The following is a 16,402-nucleotide window of genomic DNA, read 5'->3' as shown; positions in this document are numbered from 1 at the left end:
TCCCAGCCTCCACAACTGTCTGTTGTTTAATTCACCCAGTCCATGGTGTTTTGTTATGGCAGCCCAAGCTGACTAAAACAGGCATGGTCCCTCAAAACCCACCCACTCAATGGTGTGGCAGCAGTGGCAGCAGGGCACTGGCTCCTAAGCCCAGAGATGGCATGGAGATATATATATATATGGACACAGAGGCTGGATCTAAGGGGCCCGAGGACACTCCCCATTCGTGTGCTCTGAGGGGGATCTAATCTGTCCCAAAAAACACCAGAAATAAAAGTGCTCTGGTCTCTTGAGGGAAAGGTTTCCAGGGTGATTCCCTGCCCCAACCGCCCCGCAGGTGCCTGCTGTCTTGCCATCTCAGATTCCACCTGCCAGGGCACTGCTGTTGCGGGGGCAGAGTTCAGTGATGATGGGCGGTTGGGCTGAAGGGCTGAGAGGACTGTGGGGGCACATCCTGCCTATGCTGTGAGGGGGAGTTACCTAGTCAGGCCAGAGTGAGCCAGATGGGGACCCAGCTCTGCTGTGACTCACGGACTGACGAGGCCAGGGCTTGGCTTACCTTGGGTGGGGGTTCCTGGAAGGCTGTGGGCTCCAAGATTTTGGGAGGTCGGTAGTGAGCATTCCTTTCCTGCTCTGCATCGATGTCTTTCTCCATCTGATAAATGTCACTGCCAAAGAGTCAGGTCAGATAAGGAGAGGAAAACAAGGTCAAAAATACTCCTGGGGGGGGTGGCCTGGTGGTGTAGTGGTTAAGTTTGCGTGCTCTGCTTTGGTGGCCCATGGTTTGTAGGTTTGGATCCCAGCTGTGGACCCACACACACCACTCATCAAGCCATGCTGTGGTGGCATCCCACATACAAAATAAAGGAAGACTGACACAGGTGTTAGCTCAGTGACAATCTTCCTCAAGCAAAAAGAGGAAGATTGGCAACAGATGTTAGCTCAGGGCCAATCTTCCTCACCAAAAAAAAAAAACAAAACCAAAAAAACTCCTGGGGGCTCCTCTCTGCATTTCACCAAAGCCCTGAGAGGCCCAGAGAAGGAGCGCCAAATCCCATTTCCATCTGCTCTGCAGAGTGGACTGGGGAGATCCGTCTGAGATAGGTTGGGATATGGACCCTGAGGCTGCCCCCACACTGAGGTTGGGAGGGTCACAGGAATGGATCCATGGTGGGAAGAAGTCCTTGGAGAGCCAGTCCGTGCCCAAAAGGGCAGTGGAAGCGTCTCCAGCTCACCTCCCAATGCCTCTTGTCCTCCTGTGCCTGCTATTGGCATTGATCGCTCACGTAGATTTCTGATGACCCAGACAACTTCGTGACCAAGGCCTGTGTTCTCCTGTTTTTCATTAAACCTCCTACCAATGCATTCCTGGTGTGTGCTCATGGGAAAAGGCTGTGATTCACTCCCAGGTCAGCTATGGGCATGCTTCTTGCCTTTCTTACCCAATCCAGTGGTTCCCAACCTGAGAATCACAGACCCCAGAGGACTCTGGAGTGATTGCAGGGGGTCCTTGACTCCATATGTTCATACGTGCACCAAGCATTGTCTGTAGACCAAGTATTACGTACTATGGAAATAAATTTCTAGGCCCAAGATGGAGCTGCTCCTGCCCGGGTGCCACGTCAGCAAACTGAAACTCAGAGAACTTTTGTGTCCCTCTAAAGGCTCTGCTTGACCAGAAACGCAGTCTGTCCAGTCGGCCAATCCCCAATGCCAAGCCGACTCTAGGTTTTACACTTACTTTCTTGCTCCTTATTCATTTTCTATTTTTCTCTTCCTTGCTCCTTATTCGTTATCCTATAAGAGCTTCCCGCCTTCTACTCCATTGTGCAGTTCTCTGGACCCTTGGTAATGGAGACTGCCCGCTCCATGGAGTGTTAAATAAAATTTGTTTGTATCACCTAAATTGTCTTATTTAATTATTTTTAAGAGTACTACTGAATATATAATATTTGGTATTGTGTTTTCAGATATGTATACATTATACTGTGTGTAATAAAAAATTCATTATACAGCTTACTACATCTTGTCAATCAATAGATTCCAAAAGTGTAATGGAGGAATTCTCAAAATTTGACATTAAAAGGGCCCTTCTTACCCCAAAAGATTGGGAAAGACTCATCAACTCCTTTCTTAACTCTAGTGGAGGACTGTCAGGCTGTGGCTTGAGGGAGATATCCTGGGGTCACCAGGGTCTTTGGGATGCTTCAGATCACACCAGAAAAGCCTGCCCCTAACTCCATCCATGTGAGGGATCAGCCTGGTACCTCTAAGGGGGCACACCTCTCAGCCCCAGGAGAGGCCCCCTGTCACAGCTCCCCATGGTTCTCAACCCCCAGAGTGAAGTAAGACCCCTACCCTCATCATCCCAGAGCTTTTGCCCTCTCAAGTTACATCTTTCGAATACTTTTCTCCTGGAACCCTTTGGCTTCTCTAATCTCCCTTATAAGGGACCAACAGATGAGTCTAGAATTAATTGGGAGTGTCGGTGAAGGGATAGACAGGAACAGAGAGGCTTTTCAAGCTGGAGGTCTTGCAGACCATGCTGGAGCCCTTGCTCCTACAAATACAGTGTCCTTCCCTCTGTCCCAGCCTGAGCCTTCCCAGCAACCTCCCTGGGAGGCCTCCTCCCAAGGCAGTTTCCAGTGGATGTTTTCTTGCCCTAAAAAAAGGCCCACATGTTGACTACAGTGTTTAAAGCTGCCGTATTTAACTGAGCACTAGATTTCCTAGGGCAGGATCAGCAACTTATGGCCCACAGGCCAAATCAGCCCCCACCTGTTTTTGTACGTCCCCAAACTAAAAATGGTTTTTAGTTTATAAATAAAAATATTTATAAATAAAAAGAATAAAAAGAAGAAAATATTTTATGATGTGAAAATTAGATGAAATTCAAATTTAAGTGACCACAAATAAAGTTTTATTGAAACCCAGCTACAGGGCCGGCTCTGTGGCTTGGTGGTTAAGCGCGCACGCTCCGCTGCTGGCGGCCCTGGTTCGGATCCCAGGCGCACACCGACACACCGCTTGTTGGGCCATGCTGAGGCCGCGTCCCACATACGGCAACTAGAAGGATGTGCAACTGTAACATACAACTATCTACTGGGGCTTTGGGGAAAAAAAAGGAGGAGGATTGGCAATAGATGTTAGCTCAGGGCTGATCTTCCTCACCAAAAATAAATAAATAAATAAAAGATAAACAATGAATAAAAAAAAAAAAGAAACCCAGCTACACCCACTCATTTATTTATTGTCTATGGCTGCTTTCGAGTTCCAGCGGCTGAGCTGGATAGTTTCAATGGAGACTGTACGGCCTGCAAAGCCCAAAATACTTACTATCTGGCCCTTTACAGAAAATGTTTGCTGACCCCTGCCCTAAAGGACGCCAAAAGAAGTCAGACCACCCAAAGAGGAGCTGATGGCAGGCAGGCCATCAAGGAAATGGGGGACCCTCTAAAACATGCTCGGACAGCACCCATCATCTGGGGACTTCTCAGTCCCCAGGGAATAAGGGCTCTTGGGCAGCTGAGGCGGATCAGACCCCCAGGCCACCGATGTTCCATTCAGAAGGGAGAGGTGACCCTGGGTCATTGTCTTAACAGTCAAAAATCTCTCCCTTCCCTGCTCTCTGAGAAGAATGACCCGAGGTGGCAGGAGAGGCAAAAGGGTGCTGTTGGGACAGCCGGTCGCACGCCCCAGGCCAGGCGCTGTAAGGTGCCCCCGACACTCTGCAAAGAGCACGCACTTCAGTGACAGGTGGGCTCAGTCTTTCTGTTCAAACCCCAAACATATTTTCCGAGCTCATACTAGGAGCAAGGCACTGTGCTCGGTGTTGAGGGATGCCAAGATGAGCGAGGCTCACCCATGCCCGCCGTGTCCCTGAGCTCACACCTGACAGTGAACTCAGTTTCAGTGTCTGTCTCTGATGGAGCTGCTGGGCCTCTGTAACACGTGTGGCCCGCGCTCCTGCTGCGAGGACCGGCTGACTCCACTGGGACATGTGCTCTGAGTCGGTCAGAGGGCAGGTCCCGTGGCAAGTCCCAGCCCCACCTGTCACTGCCTCCTGCGAGGCTCCGCCTCTGAACCTGAATTCTCTTCTCTGGAGGTGGGAACAAGGACACCACCGCGTCTTGTCTAGGGAAGTACGTTGTAAACCTCTAGGCGCAGAGGAGCCTCGCTCTCAGGGGGCCCTGTGCCCGCAGCCCCCACCCCTCGCTCCAGGCTCACCTGAGGCTGCACACGAGCTCTGTGAAGCGGGGCCGCTCACTGGGGTCATAGTCCCAGCAGCGGGTCATGAGGGTGTAGAGGACAGGCGGGCAGAGGTCGGGCTTGGGCAGCCGATCTCCCTTCTCGAGCACCCCAATGACATCCTTGTTCTCCAGCCAGAAGAAGGGCTGCTTCCCAAAGCTCAGGATCTCCCACATGCACACGGCTGAGGGCAGGAGGGGAGGGTCAGGACCCGCGCTGGGGGAGACTCGCACCTGGAGAGGCCAGTCCGCCCTCCCCAGGAACAACCCAGTGGCAATCAGCACTCGGTCCCTGCCGGGAGGGAGTCCCGTGTTCCCCGTCTCCCCCTCTAGCATCCCTGGGGTCTTGCCCACCTTGGTGGTCCACCGAGGGACCAATCACCTGCACTGTAAGTGAACTAAGCCCCCTCCCCAGAACCCCTCCACATGGAGCTATTAGGGCTCTGTGGGATGAGGAGGCGGCAGTCGAAGGCACTGGGACCACCAGTGCCTTCTCTTAGGAGGGAGTGAAGCCTCCATCAGAAAGCCAGGTTGAAAGCCCAGCACCAACACTTGCTGCCTATGTGATCATGGGCAAGCCCCTGCCTCGCCTGAGCCTCAGTTTCCTTATCTCGAAAATGGGAGTAATAATGACGAGATTTGACTGGGGCAGCCTGGAGAACTGAGAGGGATAATCCACACTGCTGGGTGCCCGGTCAGGGGCTGTCTGTCTATCCCTTGGTTTTGTTCTCACCTCTCCCCGCACCTCCTTCTCAGAGCAAACCTCAGCGTTTCATTTGAGGGTCCCCTCCCGGGTGTCCGCACATAGTCCTTGGGACTGGTTGGTGGAGGACAAGTTTGTCTCAAGAGCCTTTTCCAGGAAGATTAGCCAAGACTGCCCAGGCTAGTCCTTAGTCCGTATCACCCCCAACCCACCACTGGCTTCCCTACGGTGGGACTTCTCCATGGCTGCAGCAAACAGAACACTTGCAAGCCGGGGTGGGGGTCCAGACCCTGCCCCTGCACCCCCCGTTAGCCCGGTCATGGAGGCGAGAATTGGAACCCTTTTCCACACCCTCCTGAAACTCCACTCACCAAACATCCAGACGTCGCTGGCCGTTGTGAAGCGGCGGAAGTTAATGGACTCGGGGGACATCCATTTGATGGGGAGCCGCGTCACAGAGGCTTGGGGTGGGCAAAGAGGTTTACAGGAGATATTTAGGGAAGAAAGATCCAGAATTATCCAGAAATACAGCCTATTCTCCAGAAACCCAACGACCTGCGGACCCTTGACCAGAGGCTTTATTCTGGGATTTTGGCTTCAGCGACCCCTCCAGGGGCAAAGCAGAGGCTGGAACACTGACCCCCTCACCTTTGTAATACTCCTCATCCTCAATGTACCGGGAGAGGCCAAAGTCCCCCAGCTTCACACAATTAGCGGAGGCCACCAGGATGTTTCGGACAGCGATGTCCCTGGAAGAAGGATGCAAAGACAAGGGAGAGGTGGTTCAGAATGCTTCCGAGAGACAGACAGACAGACAGACAGGTGGACGGAGAGATGAAGAGGAGTGCTGGCCAGGGACCAGTCTCTGGAGCAGAGGTGGGCAGCTTCTGTCGGTCAGCAGTTCCCTGACCCGGCGAGTGGTCCTGCCGCAGCCCAGCTCAGGCGGAGCCTAGGCCCGCCCTGCAGCCCGCCACACACGAGGCCCTTTGTCAGCTCCCAGCACACACTGAGCTTTCTCTCCATCGGCAAGGCCGCAGCACTGTGTAGGCTTTGTGGTGCCACAGCCGCTGCAGCATGTAGCTGACTCCCTGGAGCACTAGGACAGCCAGGAGCAGCGCGTGGGTCACGAGAGAGAGACCCGCGGACCACTGGTTCAGAGGAGGAGCCCGGGGCACGGGAGCCGAAGGAACCTGCTCAGCACCTTACGGGCGGGGAACGAGGTGGGCCCAGGCAGCCTAACTCCAGAGCTCAGCTCTCACCCTCCTGGGGGGCATGCGCTGACTTGGTTTACCTCGTGTTCCTGGCTTCACTTCTAACCCCGAGTGGTTTGTCTGCTTGCTTCTCACAGGCAGGTTCCACTCTATCATTTGTCTTTATTATTGAAAAGATGACTTCAGAGCAGGACAACTTCACACAAGCCGACAGAAGAACAAATCTATTGTCCCACCACCTTTGCCGCCAGACCATTTACTGCCTGTGTCTCACCCTCCTGCTAGGAGGAAAGCTCCACAGGAAAGGGATTTTGTCTGTTTTGATTGTGACTTTCTCCCAGAGCCCAGGACAGTGCCTGGAGGCACCAGATAGGACATCCATACTATTTGTTGAATGAGTGAATGAATGAATGAATGAATGTTTACATCCCCCAACGTTGCTTTGCATGGATCATCCACAAGGCTACATATGGGATGTCAGTGGTGTTGGTTTGAAGAATTCACCCGCTCACCCCAGTGCTCTGAGAGCACCCCCTCTGTCTCCTCCAGGGGACCATGTCTCCCGTGGCAGGGACCTGCTTTGGAACAAAGCCAGGTGAAGGGGCCAGCTCCACAGCCAGAGGGAGTACGGACTTGGCAGCCCACGGCATGCTGGGGACCAGGGCAGGGGTAGTTGCACAGGCTGGAAGGGCTCAGACCCCAGGATCTTCCCGGCATGGCCCTAGCCCCGTCCCTCTTGCCTGGGCCTGTGCCACCAAATGCGCGGGCCAGAGGAGAGCAAGTGGGGAAGCCATCTCCTGGAACCCACAGGGAAGCAGGCTAGAATGCATTGAGTTACGATCAGACACCCAGGACTTGAGATTCACTCTTAATAATAATCCTGTTAAGTACATAACACTATTTCCACTTCTCAGATGAAGAAACGTTTCCTAGAAAGCACTCTAGTTGTCACATTGGGTAGGACCAAAGTGGGGTTTCAACACTGGTCTGTGCGGCTCCAAAACCCCGCTTTACCCCTGACCTCTCCAGGATCAGGTCGCGGGGCCCAGCTCCTCCCCAGCCCACCTGTGGACACAGTTGATGCTCTCCAGGTAGGCCATGGCCTTGCAGACCTGCAGCGAGTACAGGACGAGAGTGAGCACCTTCAGGGCGTTCTTGTTTCGCTCCAGGTAGTGGCCCAGCTGCGGGAAGGGGAACGTGCCATCAGGACCCCAGCTCGGTCTCAGCCGCCAGCCCTTCCCTAGGGCGCAGGGGTGGGAGGGAAACCCAGGCTGGTGAGACATTCCAGCAATTTCCTCTACAAACGGTCTCTGGGTTGTTTCAGCTGAAGACAGAAATCAGGAAGCTGCGAGTTAAGCGCCCCTCCACTCTAAATGCTTCCCACCGGAGGCCCTGCTCAACCGTGGCCCAGCTGTCATTGCAGGGTTCCTCTTCTGTCACCTCAGCTCACCTCCCCGAAGGGATACAATTCCATGATGATCCAGGTGGGCTCCTCTTCAATGATGCCGATCAGCTTCACAATATGTGGGTGATCGAGATTCTTCATGATCACTGAAATTGGGGGCAAGAGGGATGGGCGGGGGGCTCTGAGGTCCAATATGGGACACGCGCGTTGTTGTCCCAACTGGGAGAAACGGAGAGTGACACCCCTCCTCCGGATGTGGGTCCCAGAGCTGTTCATGGCCTCCTCCTGGGTGCCAGGCCCCCCGTCTTAGAGGCCTGTGAGCCTCAGGGGTCCTTTCCAGCTCCCGGGGCCGTGGCCTCCTCAGGGAATACCCACCTGCTTCACTCATGAACTTCTCCTTGGTGTCAGGAGCGCAGTCCTTCTTGCAGGTCTTGACAGCCACACCGATTTTCTCCCCTTTCTGCAACGAGAGTGTGTTCAGGGCCCTCGGTCCGGCCCAGTGCTCAAACGAGAGCGTCCCCTTCCGGGCATCACGTGGTCCTCCCACAGGCTTGGCTGCCAGCCGAGGGAGGACAGGTGACATCTGGGCCCCTGGTCTCTGCACAGCACATTCTTCCCCCTTCCTTCCTCTTTCCTCCTCTCCCCATTTCTACCCCGTCCCCCCACTTCTCCCCTCTCCCTTTCTTCTTGATCAGGGTCGGGACTGGAAAAGACTTGCAAGAGGCCCCTGGCTGTCCAGATGAGGACGCTGAGGTTGAGAGGCCACGTGGTCTGCCCAATGTTAGGGGCTTGTGTGGAGCAGGTGCAGGGCCATCATCAGACACGGCTCCAGGTCTTTTCCTCTCTTTGTGGTTGGTCTTTACATTTTTGCTGCCTCCTTCCTTTGGCTCTGCCTTTTCCCCAGGCCTGGCAGAAGCACCACCACACAGGCAAACCTTGTCCTGCACCATCGGCGGCCTCGAGACTAACTCTGGCCTCAGATCTGGCCCTTCTTGTTCTCAGAACTGCATTCTCCCACCAAGAGTCGGTCACCCCTCTCCAGGTGCCACCTCTATTTCGACCCTGGTATTTCTCTCCTTCTTGGAAGTGACTCCCATTTCTGTTGCTCCCTTGGTATTTCATAAATACTGCAAATGCCAAGTGGATGAAGATCCACACATCATGGCGCCTCCCTCTACCCCTAGAAAATTCAAGCTCCTCTCTCATCCTACAGAGAAGAAGGGGAGTGTCAGGAAAGAGTCTGGAACTTACATGATTCGTGTAGACACCTTCGTAGACCTCCCCAAAAAAGCCTTCACCAAGAATACAATTCAGAACCACATCTTCCCTGGTGATGCCATACTGTGGGCCTGCACAGATGGAGAAAACAGACAGTCCTAGAGCTCTGAGACTGGTTGGCATCCCCTCAGGAATCTGGGTGTTTGCAAGCCCTAATGCCAAGCTCTGTTCCCCTCTTGCCCAGGTGTTACCAGACTCCCCAACAGCACCTCAGCCAAGATACAGGGGCTGGACTGGGAAAGGGGGTCTAGAACATTCCATTGTCTCAGACCCAGGGAAGAGCCATTGCCCTGTTCCCCCTGAAGGCTCAGTCCCATGTCCATGCTCTTAAGATCCCCACACACCACAGGCACACAAGAGGTCAACAGTGTGGGCATACAAAGAATGATCTCGGCTTTCATATCAAAGGTGCCTCATTCAGGTTTGTCCCTGTATCAGGCACACATGGGAGAAGACGAAGGAAGGAAAGAAAGTCCCCCTGCATCTGCACAATGTCACTTCACAGAGCCCCGGCTGTGGCCAACATGGTGGGGTCAAGGACCTACCTCCCGGCCTTCGCAGGGTCTCGTCGGGAATCTCTGCGTAGATGTCTGATTCTGCAATGACAGAAAGAGAACGTCCCATGGGCAAGATGCCCTCAGCGGGCTCCACCAGGGACATGTATGTGGCTCTCACGTGCAAGCCAGTGGAACCAAGGCTGACATCCCTGGAAGCGGAGAGGGGGCAGCCAGGTGAGAACCAGGGCTCCTGTTCCAGGCTTCAGAGTGGCCACAGAGCCTACGGTACCTCAGCTTGAGTCCCTGCTCACTACTGCTCGGTTGTGTTATTTAGAGCAAGTTGGTTAGTCTCCCTTAATCTCAGTTTCCCTTTCTGTGAAATGAATGTTTCTGGAGAATGTCGTAAAGATCGAATAAAATAATACCTGTTACATATTTAACACTGGTATGGACTGAGTGTTTACGTCGCCCCCAATTTCATATATTGAAACCCTGACCCCCACCCTGTCCAGTGTGATGGCATTAAGAGGCAGGACCTTTGGGAGGCGATTAGGTTTAGATGCGGTCACGAAGGTGGAGCCCTCATGATGGGATTAGTGTCCTCATAAGTAGAGGAAGAGAGACCAGAGCTCTCCATCTCTCCACCACATGAGGACATAGAGAAGGCGGCCATCTGCAAGCCAGGAAGAGGGTCCTCACCAAGACCTGACCATGCTGGCACCTTGATCTTAGATTTTCAGTCTCCACAACTGTGAGAAATAAATGTCTGTTGTTTAAGCCACCCAGCCTGCAGTGATTTGTTATGGCAGCCCGAGCTGACTGAGACAAACACAGTGTCACGTACTAACTGCTCAATACATGTTAGCTATTAGGAGTAACGATATTTTAAGCTATCATTGAGAAGTCAGAGGGAAAGTTCATTTTTCTGTAACTTTGAGGGAATCCTTGACGATGTCACAAGAGCAGGTGGAGGAGAGTCTCTGGGTGTGGGGAGAAGATGGCAGACGGGCAGGCTTACCTATGCTACAGCTTTCTGAGAGGTGGGACTGCCGAGTCTCCAGGTTTCTGTAGGAGGAGATGGGAGGGCAGGAGCCAAGTGAGCTCAGAGCCTGGCAATGCTCCCCCAGGATCCACAGCCTCGGCCCACCCTCTCCCACCCACAGCTGTGCTGTGCCACTGCCTGCCTGGAGAAGCAGCCTGTCCTGATGGCAATAACATGGAAGCATGGCCCAGGCTGCCAGCGGGCAGGAGGGAGGGGACAGCAACAATCCCCCCTAAGATGATGCCAGTGGCACAAATTCCCTGCAAGAATTTACTGGGAGAAATTTACTCGTGAAAAATTGTCACTTGTGAAATGCTGGGGTTCCAGCGTTCTCCCCTGGGGCCCAGAAACCAGAAACCATGGGGGTGGAGGCTCCCTGTTTGTTCTGCCTTCTCGGGGCAGACACAGCCTGAGTGCAGGGCCTGTTCCCTGCCTTCCGGTTGTACTCACAGCACGGGGATCTGGGGCAGGCTGTTTCGCTTCTCACCATCTGGGGAGAGGGGAGGAAGAGGCGGGGCTGGGACACAGGGTCCTGGAGGGATGGCTGACCTCGCTGCTCCTATGAGCCAACACAAGGGAGCCCCCTCCCCACCATTCTGTGCTCACTGACGGTCAGAGTGGAGCTGGGTCGGCTTTGGCCTGAACTGGAATCCTCCTTCTAGAAGAAATTCTCAGGCTTCCTCCTGCCACTTCCACATGTTCCAGCCCTCTGGAACCCTACTTCCCAGAAGCCCCCTCCCTCCTGATCTCATCCGCCAAGCAGACACACCAACACAGGAGGGACCAGCCACGTTCTAGCAACAGCTTTGATCTTCCTGGGGCTACAAACACCTCTCCCCCAGGAGCCGGCACCCATGCCGCCCCTCAGCCAGCAGGGCCAGGGTTGGACAGACAGGGCCCAGGCCTGGAGCTGAGGACCCAGGATGGGACCACAGGGAGCATCATGTCAGGAGGAGCTGGGTGACACCTCCCCATACTTCCAAAGCCTCTTCATTCATATATTGGTCAATGGCTTAGCTTCTCCCACTCTGCCTTGGGGGCGCGGCTCAGCTGTGCCGCCATCTGCCCATCAAGCCATTTGCCTTTGAGTGGAAACGTACCTTTCTTGGGATGGATGATGAGAGAGCCTTTGTGCTCCCCCTGCAGCCGGCAGTAACCATCTACGAGGTCAGCCATGTTCTCCGCCTCTGCCAGAGAGGAGGTTTTGATGGACAAGGACTGCAGAGAAGAGACCAGGCAAGGATGAGACCCCAGGGCCTTGGCTAGAGTCTACCCCAAAGGACTGGAGAAGACATGGCATATTCGGAAGGAGCAGGACTCTGCCACCCACCCACATCCTATGGGTTCCCTGCCATGGGGCTCGGCTTGCATCCTCCATAGCCACCAGAGGGCGCTCTTGTCATCCCTCCCACTGACCGCCCTAAACTCTAAGCAGGCCAGTTCCAGGTCTGACTTATTTTGGTCACCGAATGCACAATGCTTTGTACCTAATAGAGGCTCAATACGTAAGAGCAGAAACTGAGAAAAGGGAAGAGGGAGAGAGAAAGTCAGGGAACAGATAGATGAAAGGAGAGATAGACAATCTGTCTGCAGTCTGAGGTCTCTCTGATTCTTCCGCCCATAAAAAGCTCTGGGTCCCTGAGGTCTTTATTCTGAATCATTGCTCACCTATTCAGAGTTAGGCCTCTGATTTGTACCTTGATTTCTGGTCACCTTAACCCTCCAAGAATCTTCCCCAAGAACTTCTATCTTAACAATTTTTTCAGATAGCTTTTCCTCCCGACATGTTTTCCTTATAATTTATCATCACCCTGGTACCTTGTCTAAGAACTAGGTGCAGTTTTCTTAACAAGATCCCAGAAGCCAGGGAACCCCTGGCTTCCTGCCCACTCTGGCCAGGCTGGCCTGAGCGAGAACTCCCAACCTGCAGTTGTACCCCTTGTTTCAGAGGTCAGGTACCCAGAGATGCTCACCTGGGGGGCACCTTCGATGCCCAACTGCAGTACCGCCTGGCCCTCCTCCAGGGGCAGGCACCTGATGGACTTGATCTGCTTGAACTCGGCCAGGCAGGTGGGCTGTGGGAAAGGAGGGGGCCCTTCAGACCATCCCACTCCTGGGATCAGGCCATGCAGATTGGTCAGTACGGGGGGTATAATCAGGAACTGGGAACTGGGAGTCTCTCAAGGGGAGGAAAAGGGAATCAGACTACTAAGGCTAGAAGGATCATCTAGTCCAAGCATCTCATTTGCAGAAAGGAAAATGAGTCTGGAGAGAGCCAGGACTTGCCCAAGGTCATATGCCAAGTTCGTGGTAGAGCCAGGACTGGACCCAGGTCTTCTAAGTCCCAGGGGAACGATCACCCCATTTTGCCAGTGAAAGTGCAACTCTTTTATCTGAGCCAGAAGAGCAATAATAGTGTCCTTCCTTCTTCTCCTCCCCCCAAACCACCCCTCCCCTGAAACAACCCCCGTCCCTCAGCCCCTGTGCAGAGGATAGTCACAGAGAAGTAAAGAACAATCTGCCCCCACGCTGTTACCCCAAACACTTTCTACAGCTACTCATACCAAGGGCTTCTGCTCTCAGCTATGGGGCAGGAAGAACTGATGGGGCAGGCCCCAGTGGGAGGCAGGAGAGAGGGAGGACAGCTCTGCCTGGGGCTGGGCGGGGCCTGCCCCCAGTATCCCTCTACCTTTGCATCTTGGCTTGTCAGCTGGCGGATGCCTTTAGGGCCGATGACCAGGTCCACAGTAATGTTCCAACCTTGCTGGAATAAAAGGAGAGAGGGAACTGTGGCCCCAGCTCTGCCTTGCCCATACTTCAGAAATTTGCAAAAAAGCTCACTAGGTTAGACACTGTCTCCTGGGCCCTCCAGCTCCTTCTATCCTTAACCCCCACCATACAGATTACCCCCTGCCCAACACCCTGCCCACTCTGTCCCGCTCCCAGAGTTGGAGCCAAGATTTCAGTTCCCTTCCTCGGGCCAGTAGATTAATGTTAGTTGCATTTTAGGGCACGTCCATGAGGCCCTGCTGCTTGAGAACCTACAAGCAAGCTAAGCTCCTTCCCGGCCCCCCAAGGAGGCCTTCTAGCCCCCTTTCCTGAGAGGCCAGGGCTTCAGGTCAGGGGAGAATAAAGAGGGCACGCCATTACAATGAGTTCACAGCGGAAGGTCTCCTGGTCGATGCTGGCGAAGCCTGCGAGGGTGTTGAAGAACTTCATGACGCACTCCTCCTCCCGGAGCGAGGCATACTGCTGGAAGGTCTGCTGGATCATCTTCCGGAACTGTTTAGGCTGCGGGGAGATGGCAGTGGTGGCGGGCCCTGCTCCTCCGAGCTCTGAGTCCTCCCCTTAGGATCTCACTGAAAGCCCGCCCACTGCTGTAGGACGGTCTCCAGGCCTCAATCTGTTACTTAAAGCTGCAAACTGTGGTCTCAAGGGAGGCTCCCCATAGCCCTGGGAGGGAGGCAGGGGAGGGAACACCCCCAGTGCTCAGGCCACAAAGCTAATTGGCCTCCGATGTGGTACAGAGCCAGGTTCCCTGACTCCCAGCCACAGGAAGAGCCCACTGGATGCATTCAATGGTCCAATGTCTGGATGGCCCAAAGCAGCACAGACACCCTGGCTTCCCCGAGTACCCTAGCCCCATTCCTTTAGCTCCAGTCCTGGGGACCAGCACGAAGGGGCTCTTTCTGGGCCCCTCACCCACTGGTTTCCTCACCTTTAAGTTCTCCTGCATCTGCTTTGGGAAAAACAGGTCCAGCCCCACTTCCTTCCTGGAAGAAGGAGAAAAAAAGCATCATTTGACTCCCCCTCACTCCCAACCCTGGATTTCTGGCCAATTGGGGAGAGGCGAGAGGGATTGAGGACCAGGAGACGGGTCCTGCCTGGTCTGGTCTGGGATGAGCAGGAAAAGCCAGGCAGCAGGAGAAGCAGGGCGGTCCCAGCACTTACTCCAGGAGCTCGAAGTTGGACTTTTTGTCAAGTGCGTTGTGGGGCATGTCCTTGAAGAACCGCCTGGAGAGAGAGAAGTCATGGAGAGGCTGATGGCTGGAGAAGGAGGCCATCAGAGGCGGATCACCCAATGCCCACACATTGGCCTAGAAGCCCCCTTCCTCTGCTAGATGTGGGAACCATGGGGAGGGAGAAAGTTAGGGGAGTTAAAAAATTCAATATTTAGAAAACTGTGAAGAAAAGGAAAACCAACAAATTTCATTCCTAGAAAAGACTCCAGCCCTGTGCTCTCAGAGGCCCAGCTCTGGGACTTAGACAGAGGAGGAGATGGTGGTTCTATCAGCGGCCTCTAAAAACAAACGACCCAAGGCAGCCAACGCTCAACCTATCAGCTTCAGAACACCCCCCTCCACCTTCAGGCTCTGGGTGCCCTTTGTGATTTCTTTTCCCCTCATTTGCTGTCTCTGAAATATTACATGTGTGTTTGTTGGTGTGTTCATTTAAATAATTGTTAAATGTAGTACATACAAAAACTTTAGAACTTATGGAACGGAAGAAAATTAAAAATAATCCATAATCCTAACACCAGGGGTGACATCTATTAATTTTTTAATACATATTCTTCAAATCCCATTTCCCCTTAAAATGTGTGTCTTGATGGATATTTTTATGTATTATTTATTTATAGCAACCATTGTTCAAGCAGAGACCAAATAGCCAACGTCTCCACTTGTGTCATCCTCCCTTCCCTGTCTGGATCACTGTGTCTAGTAATTTCTTCGACTGTTGCAGACATTGTCCCACTCTTGATCTTACATTAGAGTAACTCAGTGTTCCTTTAGCTCAGGTATCCTTTAATGCATCCAGGAACAGCTTTGTGCTACTGACACCATAAGCAGATAGGCAAGTAACTTATGATTCAAAAGTTACTATGAATTTAGACAATTCACTGTGATTAGAAAATAGTAAGAGTAGGTCCTCATCACACACTTTATTTTAAATATTTATTCTAGATGGATTAAAGGGGTAAATGTAAACAATAAAATCATTTTAAAACTATAAGAAAATCTAGGGAAATATTCCCAAATCAAGAGATTGGAAAGAACATCTAAAGCATGAAATCATAGAAGAAATTCCCTAGAAAAAAACACATAATGTTATATCCTTAATAAGTTTTAATAAGTGGTGTTTTTGAATATATTGTCAGGCAAGGTAAGTAGTTATCTTTTCATAATTATGGTCTCAATTTTAGAAGAAAAAATGCATTGGAAAAAATCAGACTGGATCTCCCAGGTTAATGGAGGTTATCTCTGGTTAGTGGAATTCTGAGTGATTTTAGTCATTTTTTCCCCTTTCCTACATGTTCCAAATATTCCACATTGAACAGGTATTACCCTTTTCACTTGCAAAAAATTTAAGGCCATGAGGTTAGTCAAATCATCGTAACGCAGAGGTTTTCTGGCTCACCACCTGCTGAGGTGGCCCCTCCATACCTGCACACCTCCTTGGTGGGAAGTTCTTCTTTCCCTTCCCTTCCTCTCGCTAGGCTCCTGCAGCCATGGAGACTAAGCTTAGTCCCTTTCTTAGATGTCATATATTTGAAGGCAATTATTTTATCATCACTTCTCTCGTCATTATGGTCCCCTCTCTTCTCCCAACGCCCCCTCCGCCACACCAGCTCAGCATCCTCAATTACAGGTACTTCAGCTGCTTCACTCAGACAAGAAAAAGTGATGCACAGCCAGAATGAGAAAGAAAAGAACAGCTGTGTGGTGAGAGGGGCACAAGAAGACAAGTGGTTCTTTCTGGCTGGGGCGTGTTGAGTTGTTTCAAATGCCAGTGGTTGGAATGGAGGGAAAGCGAAATATAAAAAGTCTCTTATATAAAATTTCTCTTCTAGAATCAAGAATGAGCACATTAAAATGAGTATTAAGGACTAACAATATTTAATGATGGCTCAGTAAATATTGTTGAATTATATTTTACAATATTGAAATGTATTTCTAGCCTATTTCCTTCCAAGAAAAGATGCAAGGATACAAAGGTTTAAAACATATTTAAATAAAAC

General features: G+C 52.3%; 1 protein-coding gene across 3 annotated transcripts in view; it reads right to left on the bottom strand.

The window, feature by feature from the left end:
- PTK2B (protein tyrosine kinase 2 beta) overlaps positions 1–16,402 on the bottom strand; it is a 127,905-nt gene that overhangs the window by 13,090 nt on the left and 98,413 nt on the right. For all 3 annotated transcript variants that reach the window (XM_087437351.1, XM_087437354.1, XM_087437352.1), the window contains exons 6-22: positions 14,335–14,397; positions 14,102–14,156; positions 13,534–13,674; positions 13,073–13,147; positions 12,357–12,458; positions 11,484–11,601; positions 10,834–10,873; positions 10,360–10,406; positions 9,390–9,440; positions 8,818–8,915; positions 7,942–8,026; positions 7,612–7,712; positions 7,227–7,342; positions 5,599–5,699; positions 5,322–5,411; positions 4,228–4,432; positions 560–668 (exon numbers count right to left, since the gene is read on the bottom strand). In XM_087437351.1, coding sequence (XP_087293477.1) covers positions 560–668; positions 4,228–4,432; positions 5,322–5,411; positions 5,599–5,699; positions 7,227–7,342; positions 7,612–7,712; positions 7,942–8,026; positions 8,818–8,915; positions 9,390–9,440; positions 10,360–10,406; positions 10,834–10,873; positions 11,484–11,601; positions 12,357–12,458; positions 13,073–13,147; positions 13,534–13,674; positions 14,102–14,156; positions 14,335–14,397 — 1,597 coding nt within the window. The remainder of the gene's footprint in view (positions 1–559; positions 669–4,227; positions 4,433–5,321; positions 5,412–5,598; positions 5,700–7,226; positions 7,343–7,611; positions 7,713–7,941; positions 8,027–8,817; positions 8,916–9,389; positions 9,441–10,359; positions 10,407–10,833; positions 10,874–11,483; positions 11,602–12,356; positions 12,459–13,072; positions 13,148–13,533; positions 13,675–14,101; positions 14,157–14,334; positions 14,398–16,402) is intronic.

Source organism: Ceratotherium simum, chromosome 12 (assembly GCF_057802395.1).
Source record: "Ceratotherium simum simum isolate JZ-2026a chromosome 12, ASM5780239v1, whole genome shotgun sequence".
Taxonomy (NCBI): Eukaryota; Metazoa; Chordata; class Mammalia; order Perissodactyla; family Rhinocerotidae; genus Ceratotherium; species Ceratotherium simum.
Note: the sequence above shows the minus strand (reverse complement) of the source record. Positions and strands in the feature narration are given on the sequence as shown.